The sequence below is a fragment of the Saimiri boliviensis genome, chromosome 8 (genome assembly GCF_048565385.1).
Source record: "Saimiri boliviensis isolate mSaiBol1 chromosome 8, mSaiBol1.pri, whole genome shotgun sequence".
NCBI classification, from domain to species: domain Eukaryota; kingdom Metazoa; phylum Chordata; class Mammalia; order Primates; family Cebidae; genus Saimiri; species Saimiri boliviensis.
In genome coordinates, this window is record NC_133456.1 from 2,465,806 (window position 1) to 2,483,917 (window position 18,112).

An 18,112-nucleotide genomic window follows, 5' to 3' on the forward strand; every position below is an offset into this window, starting at 1 on the left:
ACCAAGGGGCCGGGTGCAAACCCCTCTGCAGCAGCCATGGTCTCTCAGGATCATTGAGGAACAGCTGCTTACTTTCTCCAACGTCTAGAAGATGTTTCACAGCAGCCTGTTAGCCTTGGGAAAAGCCCACGATTGTCATGACAGCAGGCGACGAGAGTTGAAGAGATCGTGAAGAGTGCCTACATCAAAAACTCCACAGAAAAAGTGACTTGAACTCCTTGCTCCGTGACTTAACACCACTGGTCCCCTTTGAACAGGAGACTGAGCTCAAGGGGTGCTTCTCTGGGCTCAGCTCTCCTGGTGTCCCAGCTTTGCTGTTTCCCTGTCTCGTACCCGTGGGGGAGGCGGCATGGGCTGGGATTACCGTATGTGGACTTCACTTTCTCCATCTCTCATGTATAAAGCAAGACGTTTACTTTACACGTGAGATCCTTGCAAGACCTTCTTGAGGTGGATCAGGCAGAATTCTGGGTCCTGTGTAGAAGGTAAGGAACCTGAAGCTCAGAAACAAAAACTGCTGTGGGTGAGTGGCCCACCATGGGTTATATGTGTTAATCACGTATTGCAATTAAGTAAAGTCTCAACCAGGGAACCATTGTTCCTGAACTTGACTCAGATATTAAGCAGCCATGTACTTCCACTGTAACCCGAGACCTTGGTTTTTGTTTACCCTACCGTTCGCTTATTGATTTTAACCTCATTTTCTCCCTGCAGGGCGAAACTCCACGGCATGTGGCTTTGTCGTTTATCAAAATGACAAGCTTTTCCAATCCAAAAGTTTTATAGCTAAATCAAGTTTTAGTCAAAAAATCATCTCAAGCAAAACTGACGGAAATGAGGAAGGTCAGAGTGCGTCTGTTGAAATGGCCTTTAGTCCAAAGGTGAGTTTTTCATTGCAGATGCAAGAAAAAAAGTGTCCTCATGCTTTCTGTCTTTCTGACGGTGGCAGCTGAGACTGAATAGAGTAATACAGGGGAAGAAGAGATTAGGAGGAATGGGGGGTTTTCCATGAACAGAAATAATAAAAATTCAGACCACTCTTGAATACCAAAAGCAGGGATATTTCGAGTAAAAGAAATCTACAGCAAAACTCTTTAAAAGATTCTTTGATGTATCCATTTAAGTATCTCTCCCAACCACATCTTTTGTCTAACTAACTAAATGCAAAGTTAACTAACTTATATCTTAGGTCTTTTTTCTCCTCTCTTTAATCTATAACGGATGTGCTAATGCTTAGTATATATTTAATTCATTTCTCAGACGACTGGCTTATACCACTTGATTTTAGCCCAATTAAGCATTTAGAAATAGTGATTGTAATCGTCTTATCAATTCACAGTACAACCGAGATGAATTTCAACTCAATTCCTATGCCTGTGTCTATTGGAATTTTGCAACAAAGGACTGGGACACACATGGCTGTCACAAACAAAAGGGCGCCGACAGATTTCTGCACTGCCACTGCAACCATACTACTAATTTTGCTGTATTGATGGTAAGCATGTACATAGTAATCTCTTTCCAGGCGAGAATCTTCCTCATACACAATTCTAGTATGTGCTCCTTGGAAATAACTTTGGGATTTAATTTACATAGATTCTCAACTCAGATTAAATAGAAAAACAGGAAATAAAACAATAGGACTAAAAAGTGAAGCGCGGGTAAAGGCAAGCAGAAGATAACTTTTTGCTACGTGTCTTAGGGTAGAGAAGTTCGCACTGTGTATTTGATCCTGGGAAGGGAGCCCATGTGCGAAGGAAAAGCTGATGAGCTCCATTCAACTAACTCCCATGCTCTGAAGCATAAAGTTGTTATAGCCAGGGGTATCGCTGTGTGTCAGAGACAGGTTCAATAACATACCTGTATGTGAATAGTTTAAATCAGTTACCCAAAGCGTTTGCCATTGAAATTGCCCAAGTTACTAAGTGTTTGCTAGAAGACATAAAAGAAAAAGCTCTTTAATTCCTTCAATCGGTCTTCTGCGGACCCTTGCAAGAAGAAGGGCTTCTGTATGATTTCTATTATTCCAGTGAAACAAAAAATGTTAGTTTATATGCTCGATGGAATGTTTTTTATACACAATGGAATGGGGAGCTATGGGAGAGTGTTCTTCTCCGTGGTAAGGGACGATGAATGCTGTGAATCGCCGAAGGAGAAGCAGGCGTTTTCATCCCGCAGTAGCTATAACATAGCCATATTTAGGAAGCCAGTGGCGATTGGTAGAACATACTGGATATGGCTTGCATTATCAAAGCACAGAAGCTTGCTTTGTAAAACTTTTTGAGATAACTGTAGTTTTCTCATTTTAATGATAAAAGCTCTATTATTTTAATTCCCTTGGATTACTTCTTTTGTACCTTGTATTATAGAGAGATCTCCTTTATCAATCAGGAGATATAGAAGAAAAGTTTAATTTTTTAATATCTTAAAGTCTTAGAATCATTGAATAACTATGTAAAGCTCAGGCTGTTATACATGTTAAATGATATGGATTGCTTTATTATAGTTATATTTTCCCTTTTTTGAGGACAGGCGTTAGCTATTTCTTCTCACTAGTATCTGACTGCCTCAATCCCTACATTACTACATTTGTAATTAGTTTTGGTTTGCAATATATATATTTTTAAGTGGCTGATGAAAATCGCATGTAAAGTAAGAACAAATTGGCTCTGAGTGAAGGGATTCTTTTTAAAATCTGAAGACCTATGAATCTTATGTTTTTTTGCATCTGTTAGCATACTACGCACAAGAAATAACGTAAAATTTTTGTTTTATTCTTTTTAAATCTGTATTTTGTTTTTATTTTATTTCTATTAAAGCAATACACAGTCATTGCATAAAGCATAAAAGTGTATAATAAACAAAAATATACTGATATGGAAAAATGTTTATGGAAAAGTAAAATGGCAGTTAGAGCATAATGCTATTATGTTAATGAACCCCTGTATGTTTGTGTAAGAGACATAGATAGTATTTTTTTATTTTTTTAACATATTTATTGAGATGTAAGTCATATACCATAAAATTCACCCATTTACACTGTATAATTTAGTAATTTAGTATATTCACAGAACTGTGCAAGGTTCACCACAAGCTATGTTTAAAACGTAATTGTCACCCCAAAAAGAAACCCCCATCAACATTCACAGTAATTCCTCATTGCTTCTGACCCTAGCTCTAGCAACCAAAATGGATTTTCTGTCCCTATAGATATGCCCATTTGGGACGTTTCATATTAACAGAATCATGCAATAAGTGATCTTTTGTGATTAGCTGCTTTCTCTTAGCAGAAGTGCTGTAAAGGTTCATCAGTGTTGTTGCATGTTTGGCTGTATGAATATGCCACGTTTTGCTGATCCATTCATCTATTGATGAACATTTGAGTTGTTTCCAGTTTTTGGGTATTGTGAACAATTCTCACGTGAACATTCATGTACAGTGTGTGTCCATATGTTTTTAATTTTCTTTGGTATATAGCTAGGGGTGGAATTGCTGTGTAGCATGGTAACTCTAACTCCGTGTTTAAGCTTTTGGAGAACTGCCAGCGTGATTTCCGTAGTGACTGAACTATTTGACACTCCCCCCAGTAATATATGAGGGCTTCAACTTCTCTGCATCGGAAAGTTTTATGGTTTTAGCGCTTAGATCTACTATGGTCCATTTTAAGTAAAGTTTTAGGTATGGTGGGAAGCGGGGGTCTAACTTCGTTCTTTTGTATGTGGCTCTCCAATTGTCCCAGTACCGTTTGTTGAGAATTGAGAAGACTTTTCTTTCCTCATAGAGAGGCATAGATAGTGTTTTTAAGCATGTAAGAAAAGATCGCCTCTGGAAAAATGAAAGGCTCTCAAGAGGTAGATATGGCGTGGGGTAGCTGGCAGTATATTATGCTTCTATAGTCCTTTCAGATTTTACAAATGATTATACATTGCTTTTCTAATTCTAACAATTAAAAAAATCAGAAAGTACAGATAAGCAAAATGAATTGTACCTATCCAACCCACCCTGTGACCACTGTTATTATCTCACCAGATTTCTAAGAGTACATACTCACATGGTATATATTTTCATATACATATGTACCCAAACATGTTGAGAACTATATAGATATATTACACAAAAATAAGGCTTCCTTTAAAAAATTAACAGGGTATGAGCATCTTTCCATATTGATGAAAATGTTTCTGCAACTTTATTTTTAGTGCATCAACTTAGAGTCCTGTTACACGTAAAAGTAATGTCATGGATAAGTGAGTTAACTTTGGACAGTTTAGATCTCATTCAAACAACTGTGATTTCAGACATCAAGGAAAAGTATAAATAGTTGACAGGTAAACAACATGGGTTGGAACTGTAGGGGTCCACTTAATCTGTGGATGTTTTTTCAGTAAAAAATGTCTGCCCTCCATCTGGGCAGCTTCTGCATCTGCAAGGAAATGTAGATGGAAAATAACACAGTATTTTCAGAGTGTAAAATTGGTATATGGAGGCCAGCTTTTCACATCTGCAGGTTCCACAGGACCGACTACAGGACTTGCATATGTATGGCTTTTGGCATCTGCAAGTTCTCCTGAAACCAATTCCCTGCAAATGCCAAGTTGTGACTGTATATTTTCCCCTAACTGCATTAGATAGATAATTATTCTTAAGCTAGATAACTATTCTCAAGCCTGTACTTCAGGTAAACTGCTCAGCAATTAGGGGTTGATGTGTTTCACTTTTAAATATGTCAAGAGCTTTACAAAAGAAAATACATCTGGTGACTATCTGGTTATTTTGGCCCATGTAACTCTGTGATGTTGACTTTCATTGATATTTCAGGGATGGTTATTTAAAAATATGGGTCTTAATTTGTTTTTCAGACTTTCAAAAAGGATTATCAGTATCCCAAATCACTTGACGTATTATCCAACGTTGGATGTGCACTCTCTATTACTGGTCTGGCTCTCACAATTATATTTCAGGTTGTTACCAGGTAAGACCAGAAGCAGGCTCCTTTTAGAAGGGAAGTTGCTATTCTGGTATAATTTACTCTGAGAATACTCATCAGAGTTACAGTGTCTTTGAACTAGAGGAGAACTGAGATTCAGTTCAATGTACTTATTTTACAGAGGAGGACACTCAGGCCTGGAAAGGCTAAGAAATACACACAAATAAATATGTAATTACAAATTGCACCAAGTGCCTTGGAAGAGAATTATATACCACTTATTTAGAAGTTTGTCATGGAAAATTAATGTGGTCCTGAAGCTCATTAATGCTATAATTCCTTAGTGTTGAATAGATCTGTGCCTATCAGTTTGTATTTGTAAACGAAGGAGACATTGTTACACAGCAATTTTTTACAAAAATAATTTTTAAAATAAGCTTTCAAATGGTGAAACATTTTTCAAAAACATATAGTTTTCAAATGGTGAAAGTTTTTGAATCCCATAAAGTCTAATTTTAAATAATGACCTATAAACAAATACCTCTCTCCACCTTGACCCCTTCATTCAAGGTCCAATTTTGCATCCCAGTCGTTATTTTTGGTCACATGCTACATTTTTTAAACTGCCTGCCATCTTTTAGAAGCTTGTTCTTTTATTAATTTACTTATTTACTGCGTCTTTCCTCTGTCAACTTCACATTTCATGTTTATTTGGTCTTCCATGACACTGAATTTTTTTCAAGAATCCGGGCCAGATATTTTGAAAAATGTTCCACAATGAAGATTTGTCGGAAATTTTCCTCATGATGAGATGCAGGTTAATTATTTTTGGTGGGAATACTGCAATCATGGAATTTTTTTCAGGGTGACACAAGAAGGCACATCAGTTTATCCCGTTATTGTTGACTGTAAGTTTGATTCCTTGTTTAAAGCGATTATCTGCCAGATTTCCCCGTTTTAAAGGTTCGTTTTTTCCTACGTAGATAATAGGTGACTTGTGGGGTGCCACTTTGAGACTGCATGATATCCTGCTTCCCCCAAATTTTTTACTCAATTATCTTGTCATCCATTACTGATCCTTATTGGAACAAATTATTACATTAGTAGTTGAAAAATGCTGATTTTCTAGTCTATCATTGTTTTCTGTATTTCTCTGCCACACTTTTTTGTAAAAAGCGTCCTTGCCAATGTCGCCAGAGGGCGCCCCGTCACGTTGTTTTATCGTGTCTCGGTCTTTAATCACTTCCTTATTCCAATCGCAGCAAGATGATCACCTTTCACTTTCTCTGCCTCATTTCTCCAAAGACCCAGAATTGTTTTTGATTCTCATTTCTCCAAAGAGTCAGCATTATTTTTGATTCCTTTTTTTCCCCCCTTTTCACATTAAATGAGCCTCTTGCCATTCATTTAAAAATGTTATAGTGAATGCTTGTGATGTAAGGAGCTGAATACAAAACTGTGAACAATCTCCTACCTCTCATGAAATATACATTGTTGGGGGGAGAAGGCAGCCGTTGCGAAAACATATACACAGATGAATATGTAGTTACATATTGTGGTAAGTGCCTTGAAGGAAAATTACATGCCATGTAACTACATATTTGTCATGTAAAATTAAATGCCTCTTATATTATCTCATTCTTTCTATTTCTACCATCATCGCAGTTGATCTGACAATTATTTGGTCCCATAGGGATGAGTTATAGCTGCTGCATAACCAGTTTCTTTGTTCAAACCTCACCCCTTTCATTTGTCATCAGATATTTTTCCTCCTTTATCAATTTGTTTTCTAGCACAATTATGTAACCACAGATGCCACTAAAGTTCATCAGGAAACAAAAACAAAAATAAAAGCCAGACCCGAAGGCTCACACCTGTAATTCCAGCACTTGGGGAGGCTAAGGCAGGAGGATTGTTTGAGCTCAGGAGTTTGAGACCAGCCTGGGCAATACAGCAAGATCACATCTCAAAAAACTTTTTTAAAAGAGGGAAAAAACAAAACAAAAATAAAGACAAAATTTTATTGATTTTAAAATCCTGACCTATAAAATTTTCTTTGTTCGTGGACAGGTCCCCATATAATAATAATGCTCAGAATACAGACAGTCCCCTATTGACCATAGTTCAACTTAACAGTTTTTCAGCTTTAAGATGGTATGAAAGTGACAGCATTCGGGAAGTTTCGTGATTTATGATAGGATTATGTCCCTAGAAACCGATTGTAAATTGAAAATATGGTAAGTTGAAATGGTATTTTGAGTTTTAAAGGTAAATTACATTGAAAAACTCAAGAGACTTTTTCTTTACATTTAAACATGAGTTTGTCTGCTAATGTGCAGAATTTTCTATTACAAAATTTTAAAAATCCATATAGGGCCTCTTCTACAGATGGCCTTCATATAAGCTTGCAAATCTAGAGTAGAACTCATTACCTAGTACTGTATAAAAAACGGTCCCAAAACCCAGTGGATAGGAGCAGTTATTATTTCTAATGATTCTGTGGCTTGTCTGGACTCAGCTGGGAGGTTTTTCCACTGGTCTTGCTGGAGTCTTGAAGTCAGATGGCGGCTGGGCCAGAGTCATCTGGAGGTTCACGTAGGATGCTGGGGCAGCTGGGTCACTCTCCCTCTCCATATAGTCTAAGAGGAGTTGCTTGCGGTTCTTTTCAGCAAGGTGGCTGGGCTTTTACACAGTGACCCAGAACTCCCACGAGCACACAAGGAAAAGCTGCCAGTGTGGCAGGACTTTCTCCGGTATCACTGTTGTAGTTCAGCTCAAAGCTGGGTTCTTGTCATATGACCATGAAATATTAGGCTCGCAGACACTTTGAAGGGTGAGAAGGACGGGGTTTATTGAATGATGAGGGAAACAGGGACTCTCAGCAAAGTGCGAGTTCTGCCAGTAGGCTCCTCGCCCCTCACCCCTACACGGATGAATCCTGGGTTCCCGCCCCGGGAGAGGAGAGGCCAGGCTCTTCTCCGCTGCAAAGGCTCCTGCCGGTTCCCCAGTGTGCAGGCCAGCTGGCGATTCTCCCGAGACCCCTTTATACTTGGGTGTCTCACCAGGAGGGCCGTGTTGTGACTTTTATGCGTCCCAGGCACTTGTGCCTTTGTGGAACCTTTCGTTTTATTAATGAAAGATTAAAAATAATATTTTATGATTCGGTTGGTACAAAGATGAATATATTAATATTCTTTGAGACGAGTCCTCTTTTTTCTTCCATGTCTAAAAGAAGTTAAAACATTGCTATGGGTCACACACACTAAGCACTATTGTGTCTGAAGGATCCGCTGGCGTTGGCTGCCAGGCCTTTTTGTTCCACCCTATCAGTTAAATCAGGGCACAGGCCAGGCCTCGGACCTACCAGGAAGCAGGTTCACTGGGAGCCGTCTTTGGAGACCAGCGATCACGTTTGATTAGAACACAGTTTCAGGACGACACCCAGCCCTCTCCGCGTCTGCTAACGGCCTTATCGTTCCGGACGCCTCACTCAGCATCGGCTTCTCCATGCGGGCTCCCCTCACCCACTTCTGCGTTCTGCTTCCAGATCTAGATCCAGCACTAGACTGTGCACTGTCAGCACTAAACCATGCATTTGAACCCGCCAAAATTTTAAAAGAATCCCGCCGTGCCTTACCCAATGGCAGCTTGCGCCATGCATCCTTAGCCAGCCCGCCCCCAGTAAGTCCCACCTCCCCGCCTCCCGGGCCCTGCCTCCCTACCACTAATGACATTGCCGATGCTTTGTTTCCCCAATAGCCAATCGATGGCCTCTAACCCTTATAAAACCCCCTGCCCTGAGAAGTTAAGTGCGACTTCTCTGGCCCCATCCCGGACCGTAGAACCTCGCCCGGGAGCTGAATAAATTGGATTTTCATTTTCATACGCTGGCCTCAGTTTCCTCATTTCGACTCGGCAATATACCTTACACCTTTAACTCCTGACTTTGTGGAAATTGCGAGTATGTTTTCTGACGTAATTGAGAAGTCGGATTTACCAGCTGTCCCCACTGGGCCGTGAACTGGACTTGCATTGGGCAGTCATAGCGTTTGCTCCCTAGACATTGCACTAATGTTTGTTTTGTGCGGTTGTTTTGTTTCATTTCATTTTTAAAAAATATTTATTGTTTATTTGTTTTCAGGAAAGTCAGAAAAACCTCAGTAACCTGGGTGTTGGTCAGTCTGTGCGTATCCATGTTGATCTTCAACCTCCTTTTTGTGTTTGGGATTGAAAACTCCAACAAGAACTTGAAGACCAGTGACGACGCCGAAAATACGGACGTTACCGATAACGTCATACCCAAGACCGACACCGTGAGCACCCCGAACCCCACGTGCACGGCGGCTGCCGCCTTGCTGCACTATTTCCTGCTGGGGACGTTTACCTGGAACGCGCTCAGCGCGGCTCAGCTCTATTTCCTCCTCATACGGACCATGAAGCCGCTTCCTCGGCATTTCATTCTCGTCATCTCATTAATTGGATGGGGTAGGTGTTGGCGTCTCCCCTTCCTCAGGAATTTGATTTTGTGGAAATCATTTAATTTAAAGAAACACTTATTGAAGGTCTGATAGTCCAAGGCCTTGACGTAATCAAGAGGAGAATAGAGCAATCACACAGGGATTGCTAAGAATCGTTTCTGTCTAGTAGCTTTTACTCCAGTGAAGGAGGCTGATGTGATCGAGGCAGGAATAGGACACTCGTCATAAACCAACGTAACTCACTTGAAATTGTTAACTGCCCTAAATATCTCTTTTTATTAATTTGATTTAAGGTTTAGGCCACACATGATTAACTTCCAGCTATTTTAAAGGAAATGTTTCAAGAAAGACAATCACAGTGACTCTATAAGCATAAATATGTGAAAAATGTGTTGGGTTCCAGCAAAGGAAGACTTGCTTTAGGGATATCTAAATTTAAATTTATTCAAGTGACAGAGAAACTATGCCACTAAAAGTGAAAATAGTGGTAAGAGTTACAAAGAAACCGGAACTAGGATTGATCTGTAGAGCCATCTAAGGGAAAGGAAAACCCTTGGAGAAAAATTATGTCCACTGTCAACCTGCATATGTAGGATCACTTTGTATTATGTCCATAGTGAAAACAACATATATCCTGAAGAGGGTCAGATGTATAATTCATGTATGGTCTTTTATAATTAATCCAACTCTGGATACATTATTAATTCCATGCCTCTCTTTATCACATAGGAGTCCCGGCTATAGTAGTGGCTATAACAGTGGGAGTTGTTTATTCTCAGAATGGAAAGAATCCAGAATGGGAATTAGAATACCGGCAAGAGGAAATGTGAGTTTGTATTTTTTTTAATGTCCAATTGTTTGAACTAAGAATGTAACTGTTCAGTGATACTGACTCCAAGTGTCACTATAATTTGCATTTCACTGTATAATTGTCATGGCTAGTGGTAGACATTTCAAATTCTCAAAGAACACATTATATTTTTCAAATGATGACACGGAAATCTCTCATGATAAGTCCTTTTGTAAAGCAAGTAACCAATTTCAAAATTTATAAATGTGGACTTCCTTATGTTAAATTTGTCTTCTTTCATTAAATCTGAAAATCATGATGTAATAGGTATGATCCTTAGTAACTCTCTTTCTTAGTTTTCTTAGCTAGAAAATGGGAATAACAATAGTAGCAATTCCTATTTTGGGATTACTGCAAGGGATCAATCAAGTGTAAAACATTTAGTGACATGAAGAAGACGCCCTATGTGTCTCACTCATATAAATCAATTCTTTGTTGATATGATTATGATGACTATTTCATGATGATTCATCACATATAACAAAATTTTACGGTGACTCCAGTGTGAATAATTAACTGTTGTAATAGAAGCATCTGACTGTATGGCATTTGCTTTTTATGGGTGGGTGCGAAAAGAAAGTGGAACTGAACTGAGACTCAACTCTTTATACACATTTCTGCTACCAAATGGTAACTGCTCTTCAATTTATCTTCCCTTCTCATTTTATACATCTAACTATTCTTATTTCCAAATTCCACCTAAAGTTCCAAACCAACACAAATGAAAGCAAAACTTCTGGAAATGGGCAAGGACTCCAAGGGAAGGCTGTGGTGTCAGGGAACTCACCTCTTCCCCAGGACTGACGGTGCCCAACTGTAGGCTGCAGAGCTGTCTGCCTGGTTTTATTTCATGGTCCCAGACAGTACTTTCTCTCTGTTTAATTATGGTTTAATATCTTTTTAGGTTTTAAAATTTGAACCCCACAATTAGAAATATCTAATTAGAGATACCCAAGAGGCAAATATCTCATGGGAGAGGTAATAATTCAATTCAAATTCAATATTAAATGGTCTTAACCCAGGCACAGGGCTAGACTCACTCCTTTAAAAGTCTTCAGGAAAAAGAAGCCAACCGACTTAAATTTATTCACACCGAGCTATAAATAATTAAGAGCAGCTCCTTCCCTGACTACAGCGTTAGTTGCTGGGGAAGATACGAGCCAACCGATAATAAGAGAAGCTAGGGAGAGAGGAAAGGATGGGTGACTTCAGCATCTGCCTCCTCCTGGACTTTCTCCCCTTCCACCCTACACACATGCCATCAAGGGCTGCATTTCTTCAGGATGTATTGAGAACCAAGAGGGATTATCTGGTTTTCCTGAGTTATCCTCCTAGCAATTGCTCCTCAAGAGCCTGTGCGCTCACCCGTTGCTCCCAGTTCTGCCAATCATCCTGAAACCCCGACCCACTTACTTGAGGTACTGCTGTCTCTGCATAGACCCAGTTACAGGGTGAATGTAGGGCAGGTCACATTCCTTTTTAACGCTCTACCCCTAGTTCTTTGTACCGCCACCACGTAGGCCATTTCAGACATTCCCAAAGGGTTGGAGTTACCATGGGAAATTATAATTAAGAGGAAATTTACAAGTATTGCTTTTATGATGAAGCTGTCTTTCTCCGTGTCCCACGGCAAACTTACCAAGGAGTTAAACGCATCATCTACATCTAATTATGATGCTCTCCAGACCTCAAGTCCGTAACATTTGTCAGATCAACCTCCAATCATCCTGAAGATAAACTTGGCACTGTTTTATTTATGGATGGACTTATTATTCTGTTAGAGGCAAGAATGCTTTTCATTTTTAAATTCATTATAGAGATTTGAACATCATTTCAGTATCCCCCTAGGTCATTCAGATTAGAAGTATGATTTCTAACAATTTAAATTAACACCATTCCAATGCAAAAAAACTTTAGAAATCCTTTGGAATGTATAATAATGACGTTTTACCTCCAAGGGAAAGAAAATAAAATTAATTGAATACCAAATATGTACCATAGCTTTTCACATCATTGTAATACCCAACGGCCTACCTGACACCTCCACTTGACTGTTTAATAGACATCTCCTCAGCTTTCCTCCCAAACCTGCTCATCTCATCGTCTTCCCAGTTAATAGTAATTCTACTCTTCTAGGTGCTCAGATTTTGGAGTCATCCTTAATTCCCCTGCATACCACATCCAACCCATCGAAAAATGCCTTTGCTTTACTTTTAAATATATCAGGAATCAGACTATTTCTTAACATGTCCTCTGCTGGTCCCATATTATTACAATAGCCTCCTGGCTATTTGGTTGGTGCAAAAGTAATTGTAGTTTCTGCCATTATTTTTGCACCAACCTAATATTTCCTACTTTTGCTCATACTGTTTTCTCATGACTGTACCTGGACTAATGCTTTCAAACTCAAGACAGATCATGTCATGTCTCTCCCTCTTGCTTAGGGTACAAGCAGTCACCCACAAAGCTCCTACACAATTTGTATCTTTCCACTAACCTTATCCACTTACTGTGGTTGAGCCACACTAGCCTTTCTGTTATTTCTTAAGCTGTCGCCTCAGGGCCTTTGCACCTGATGTGACCTTTGCCCGGAACACCCTTCTCCATCATCGACTTCAGGTCTTTGGTCAAATACAGCTCTTTCTCCATGAGGCTTTCCCTGACCACTCTATTTAAAATGAAACAGCCCTTCCCTCCACACATACACACAGTAATCTCTACTCTCATGATGTGATTTACTGTTTTTCCATGGCATTTGCCACCATCTGACGTATTATATATTTTATTTACTTTATCTATTTCTCTGGACTAGACTGTAACCTCACTGAAGAAGGGATTTTTGTTTTGTTCACTGCTAATACATTGGTGTCTAAAACGGTATCTAGCACATAGTATGTACTCTGTAAATATTTATTAAATGAATGAATTCTTTCAACAATGCCAGTCAGTAGGGTTACTATTATTCTCATCTCAGAAGAGAAAAAAAACACCACAACACCACCACCAAAGAAAAAAACCCCACAAAACAAAAACAAAACAAGTATAATGAGGTTAAATAACTTTTTCAAACTTTTTTTTTTTTTTGAGACGGAGTTTCACTCTTGTTACCCAGGCTGGAGTGCAATGTCGCGATCTCGGCTCACCGCAACCTCCGCCTCCTGGGTTCAGGCAATTCTCCTGCCTCAGCCTCCTGAGTAGCTTGGATGACAGGCACGCGCCACCATGCTCAGCTAATTTTTTGTATTTTTAGTGGAGATGGGGTTTCACCATGTTGACCAGGATGGTCTCGATCTCTTGACCTTGTGATCCACCCGCCTCGGCCTCCCAAAGTGCTGGGATTACAGGCTTGAGCCACCGAGCCCATCCTCAAACTCTTTTTAAACGTTGATATTTTTAAAATGCCCATCAATAGGAGACAGTTTAAAGTTATGGTATATTATTTCACTTTTCTAGTGGGTAGAATTCTTGAAAGTCATCTCAAGTGTATAAAGTGCCAAGGGATGCTAACTTTTAACAGATCTTTTAGTTGAGTGAATGTCAATAAAGTTAATAGCACAAGAAACCAGTATGTATACCTTTCTTAGTCTGCTGAAATAATTTTTTTTTCCTCCACAGCTGCTGGCTGGCAATTCCAGAAAGCAAAGATGTTATAAAAAGTCCATTGTTATGGTCATTCATCGTACCAGTAGCCATTATCCTCATCAGTAATATTGTTATATTTATTATAATCTCAATCAAGGTGTTGTGGAAGAATAACCAGAACCTCACAAGGTAAGGTTCCCAATGAATGGGAAGCTGCCAGGCAAGGCTCATCCAGCACTTAACACAGCTTCATAACGCAGCTACAGTTCTAGGAGCTTTCAAACCCAGACACCGGCAGGGCTATGTGGTTTGCAGGAGAGATTTGCTCTTACACTTTGACTGAGAAAGTAGATCTTATCATGTTCTTACATCAGTATAGTCCACTCTCAATATCCTGGGTTTCCACATCCGTGGGTTCAACAAAGAAAGGATCAACTAAAAACTAAACCCAGATTGCAAGAAAAAAAAATTTTTCTTTGCTTATCCTAAATATTCAAGAAATCATATTTGAATAATTAAAGAAATGAGAGAGTTATGAGGAAATGCTGGTACTTGCTCATTTTATTAACATAATCCAGTACCTATTGGCTATATTTTACATGTATTGCTTGAATTGCACAATAGCACTGAAATTTCTTGTTTATTTTATTTTATTATTATTTTTTGAGACAGGGTCTTTGCTCTGTCACCCAGGCTGCAGTGCAGTGGCACAATCACAGCTCAATGCAGCCTCGATTTCCTGGACTCAGGTGATCCTCTCCTCTTAGCCTCCAGAGTAGCTGGGACTACAGACATACACCACCATGCCCAGCTAATCTTTTTCTTTTCTTTTTTTTTTTTTTTTTGAGACAGAGTTTCACTCTTGTTACCCAGGCTGGAGTGCAATGGTGCGATCTTGGCTCACCGCAACCTCTGCCTCCTGGGTTCAGGCAATTCTCCTGCCTCAGCCTCCTGAGTAGCTGGGATTACAGGCACGCGCCACCACGCCCAGCTAATTTTTTGTATTTTTAGTAGAGACGGGGTTTCACCATGTTGACCAGGATGGTCTCAATTTCTTGACCTCATGATCCGCCCACCTCGGCCTCCCAAAGTGCTGGGATTACAGGCTTGAGCCACCGTCTTTTTCTATTTTTTATAGAAATGTAATCTCTATAAAAAAGAGGCTGGTCTTGCACTCCTGGGCTCAAGTAACAGCTCCACTTAGTGTGACCAGATGAGTAAAAGCCACCATCTTTAGTGGGACTATATCTTTTTATTCTTTTAATGTTAACATTTTATTTAAACCAGTACAAGCACCATGCTTAACAAAAGACTGTCCAAAATTGCCATGCAATATGAACTAGCAGAGACTGAAACTACAGCTTACGAAGCTGTGCCAGTTCTTGGTTTTGTTGAACGATGACAGAGAACAATGTTTCAAGCCTCCTGAATGAGATTTTATTTGACCATCTAAATCAATGGGAACTGCCCTGGCATGTTAATGATCTCAAACAATATTCAAGTAATATATTTATATGAATTCTACTCCAAAAAGCAAGAAATACATTACTGTATATGAACACTGATTTGAAATGTCAAGTGACATAATAAAAACAAATTTCTCAAGAACATTCAGCTTGGGACCACTGGTTTTAGGTGACCTAGAAGATTATTAGATTCTCCAGAAATATAAAATAAGATTTGTCCAGAAATGTTTGAAACACATCCTCACAAAAGTTGTAATGGCTCAAACTTTATAGATTCCAGCACTGTCAGGCTATTGAACAAATAGGGAAAGGAACCGTGGTAAGAATACTTGAAGTGTAGAATACAAATTACTCTCTTCTTCTGCCAAATATCAGCATTTAAACTCTTATGAAAATATTTATTCATCACTAGTCCACATATGGATTAATGACATTGCTCAGGTTTTAAAAGTAGTCCAAGCATCTTCTAAGTACACCTTCCTTAATATCAATATGGGTTGAGGGCAACAGCCAAATTTAATTTGGCAATAAACTCCTCTAACTGGAAACTTTTAGCTAAAGTGTCAGACAAGGATACAGTTTATGGCTACAGTTGACACCCAAAAATAGGAGACAAAAAGGGAGGGAAAAGTGCTGACGTGTATTTTGCCACACAGATAATTTAGTAATGACAGTAAAAAATTTAGCAACGTGCTCTTAAATAAGAATGTGTTTAACTACACTAGGCATTTAGTAAACATTTAGAACTAGACAATTTGAACATTTATTTTAGATGTCAGTTAAACAGTCAATCAACTTTTTTTCTAATATAATTGCATCAATACCAGAACAAAGCTATCACATTCAAAACTCAGACATTTTGGAATAGTAACCTGAGGAGTTTTCTTCATATGTATTTTTGTTGTCATGGAAACCACACTAAATAATCCTGTGATTAGGCCGGGCGCGGTGGCTCACACCTGTAATCCCAACACTCTGGGAGGCCGAGGCGGGTGGATCACGAGGTCAAGAGATCGAGACCATCCCGGCCAACATGGTGAAATCCCGTCTCTACTAAAAATACAAAAATTAGCTGGGCGTGGTGGTGTGCACATGTAATCCCAGCTACTCGGGAGGCTGAGGCAGGAGAATTGCTTGAACCCAGGAGGCGGAGGTTGCAGTGAGCCCAGATTATGCCACTGCACTCCAGCCTGGCACCTGGTGACAGAGCGAGACTCTGTCTCAAAATAATAATAATAATAATAATAATAATAATAATAATAATAATACTGTGATGACCAGTTGGTTCTATTTTGACATTAGATGCTATGTAGAACTTAATGCAGGGCTGACAATTTCAAAACTAACGCTGACTTAGAAGACCACAAAGCGGGGGGTCCCAGGAAAAAAGTTGCTGCCAAAAATGAAAGATTAAGATTTAAGGCTGAATGGGAACGGTTCAGAAAGATATGGAATGTAAAAACTGGAATTATGAAATCTGCAGTTATTATTTGGGGGATGGCAGCCAAAAGACACTAAATAGCAAATATACTTGACAAGAACATTGTGAAATTTAGTAAGACGAAGGGGAAATCTATACAAATGTTTGAGAACACTTTAGAGCATGGGATTTGTAAATCTCCCCATAGAACAGATGAAATAAAAATGTCCTGCTGATCCTCTAACCTCAATCTGTTGTCTTGCAAAAAAAAACATGTTATTGATTAGGAGTCAGACAAGCTCAAAAAAGCATGGTTTATCACACTCTTTGCTCCTGTTGAAGAGACTAGGGGAACTAAGAATTCGAATGTATGGGAGGTCAGTATTGTCTGACACTATGGAGGACCTCCAGATTTAAAAATAAAACTAAAACATTCAAGACAAAGTAAGAAACTTTATTAAAACATACATTTTGGCAATACTAGCTCTCTTATTGCTGCAAACCAGGTGAAACATTTCCTTCATTCAAAAACATTAAAAACACTCTCTACTCACTTGGATTATCTTTGCATTTCTACAGAATTATATGCATGTTATTGTCCAATATCAAAATACCCATTTAAAGAATTCTTAACCTTCCTGTGTGAGTTTGCTCTCTCTCTCTGGAAACTGGAATAAAGAATCTTTTCCCTCCAAGAACCATAACAAACACCTACTTTAGCACTTCCTCATCTCCAGCTAACTTTGTATTGCTTCCTGATTTCGAAATTAGTGAAGCCAAACAGTGTTGGGAACAGAAGATGTTCTATTCAATATCGTGAAAATTTCAACTATCTTTATTTCTCACAGACACCTCAAAAACAAAATGCAAAGAACATATGAATGGAAAACATGCCAAAATTTAAATTTTGTTGGTTTTGAGATGATTATGTTTTATTATTATTATTATTTTTTTTGAGACTGAGTCTTGCTCAATCTTGGCTCACTGCAACCTCCATCTCGTGGGTTCAAGTGATTCTCCTGCCTCAGTCTCCCAAGTAGCTGGGATTACAGGTGTGCACCACCATGCCCTACTAATTTTTGTATTTTTGGTAGAGACGAGGTTTCGCCATGTTGGTCAGGCTGTTCTGGAACTCTGGACCTCGTGATCCACCTGCCTCTGCCTCCCAAATTGCTGGGATTACAGGCATGAGCCACTGCATCTGGCCCAGATATTCTTAATAAAAGACACTCACCAAATTTCATTAGTCTTTAGAGTTTCTAGACCTATTATTAAATTAAGGTTCAATGGTTACTTATTTGCTTTTACAAGTATGCTAAATACCAGAATCCTTGCTTTATGCCAAGAATACCATCATCTGACAAGACTGGTTTAGTTAACTATTTAGGC

General features: G+C 39.1%; 1 protein-coding gene across 4 annotated transcripts in view; it reads left to right on the plus strand.

The window, feature by feature from the left end:
• ADGRG7 (adhesion G protein-coupled receptor G7) overlaps positions 1-18,112 on the plus strand; it is an 87,299-nt gene that overhangs the window by 35,422 nt on the left and 33,765 nt on the right. For all 4 annotated transcript variants that reach the window (XM_039477394.2, XM_074403555.1, XM_074403557.1 and 1 more), the window contains 6 exons: positions 715-881; positions 1,340-1,495; positions 4,860-4,972; positions 9,069-9,412; positions 10,135-10,231; positions 13,871-14,026. In XM_039477394.2, coding sequence (XP_039333328.2) covers positions 715-881; positions 1,340-1,495; positions 4,860-4,972; positions 9,069-9,412; positions 10,135-10,231; positions 13,871-14,026 — 1,033 coding nt within the window. The remainder of the gene's footprint in view (positions 1-714; positions 882-1,339; positions 1,496-4,859; positions 4,973-9,068; positions 9,413-10,134; positions 10,232-13,870; positions 14,027-18,112) is intronic.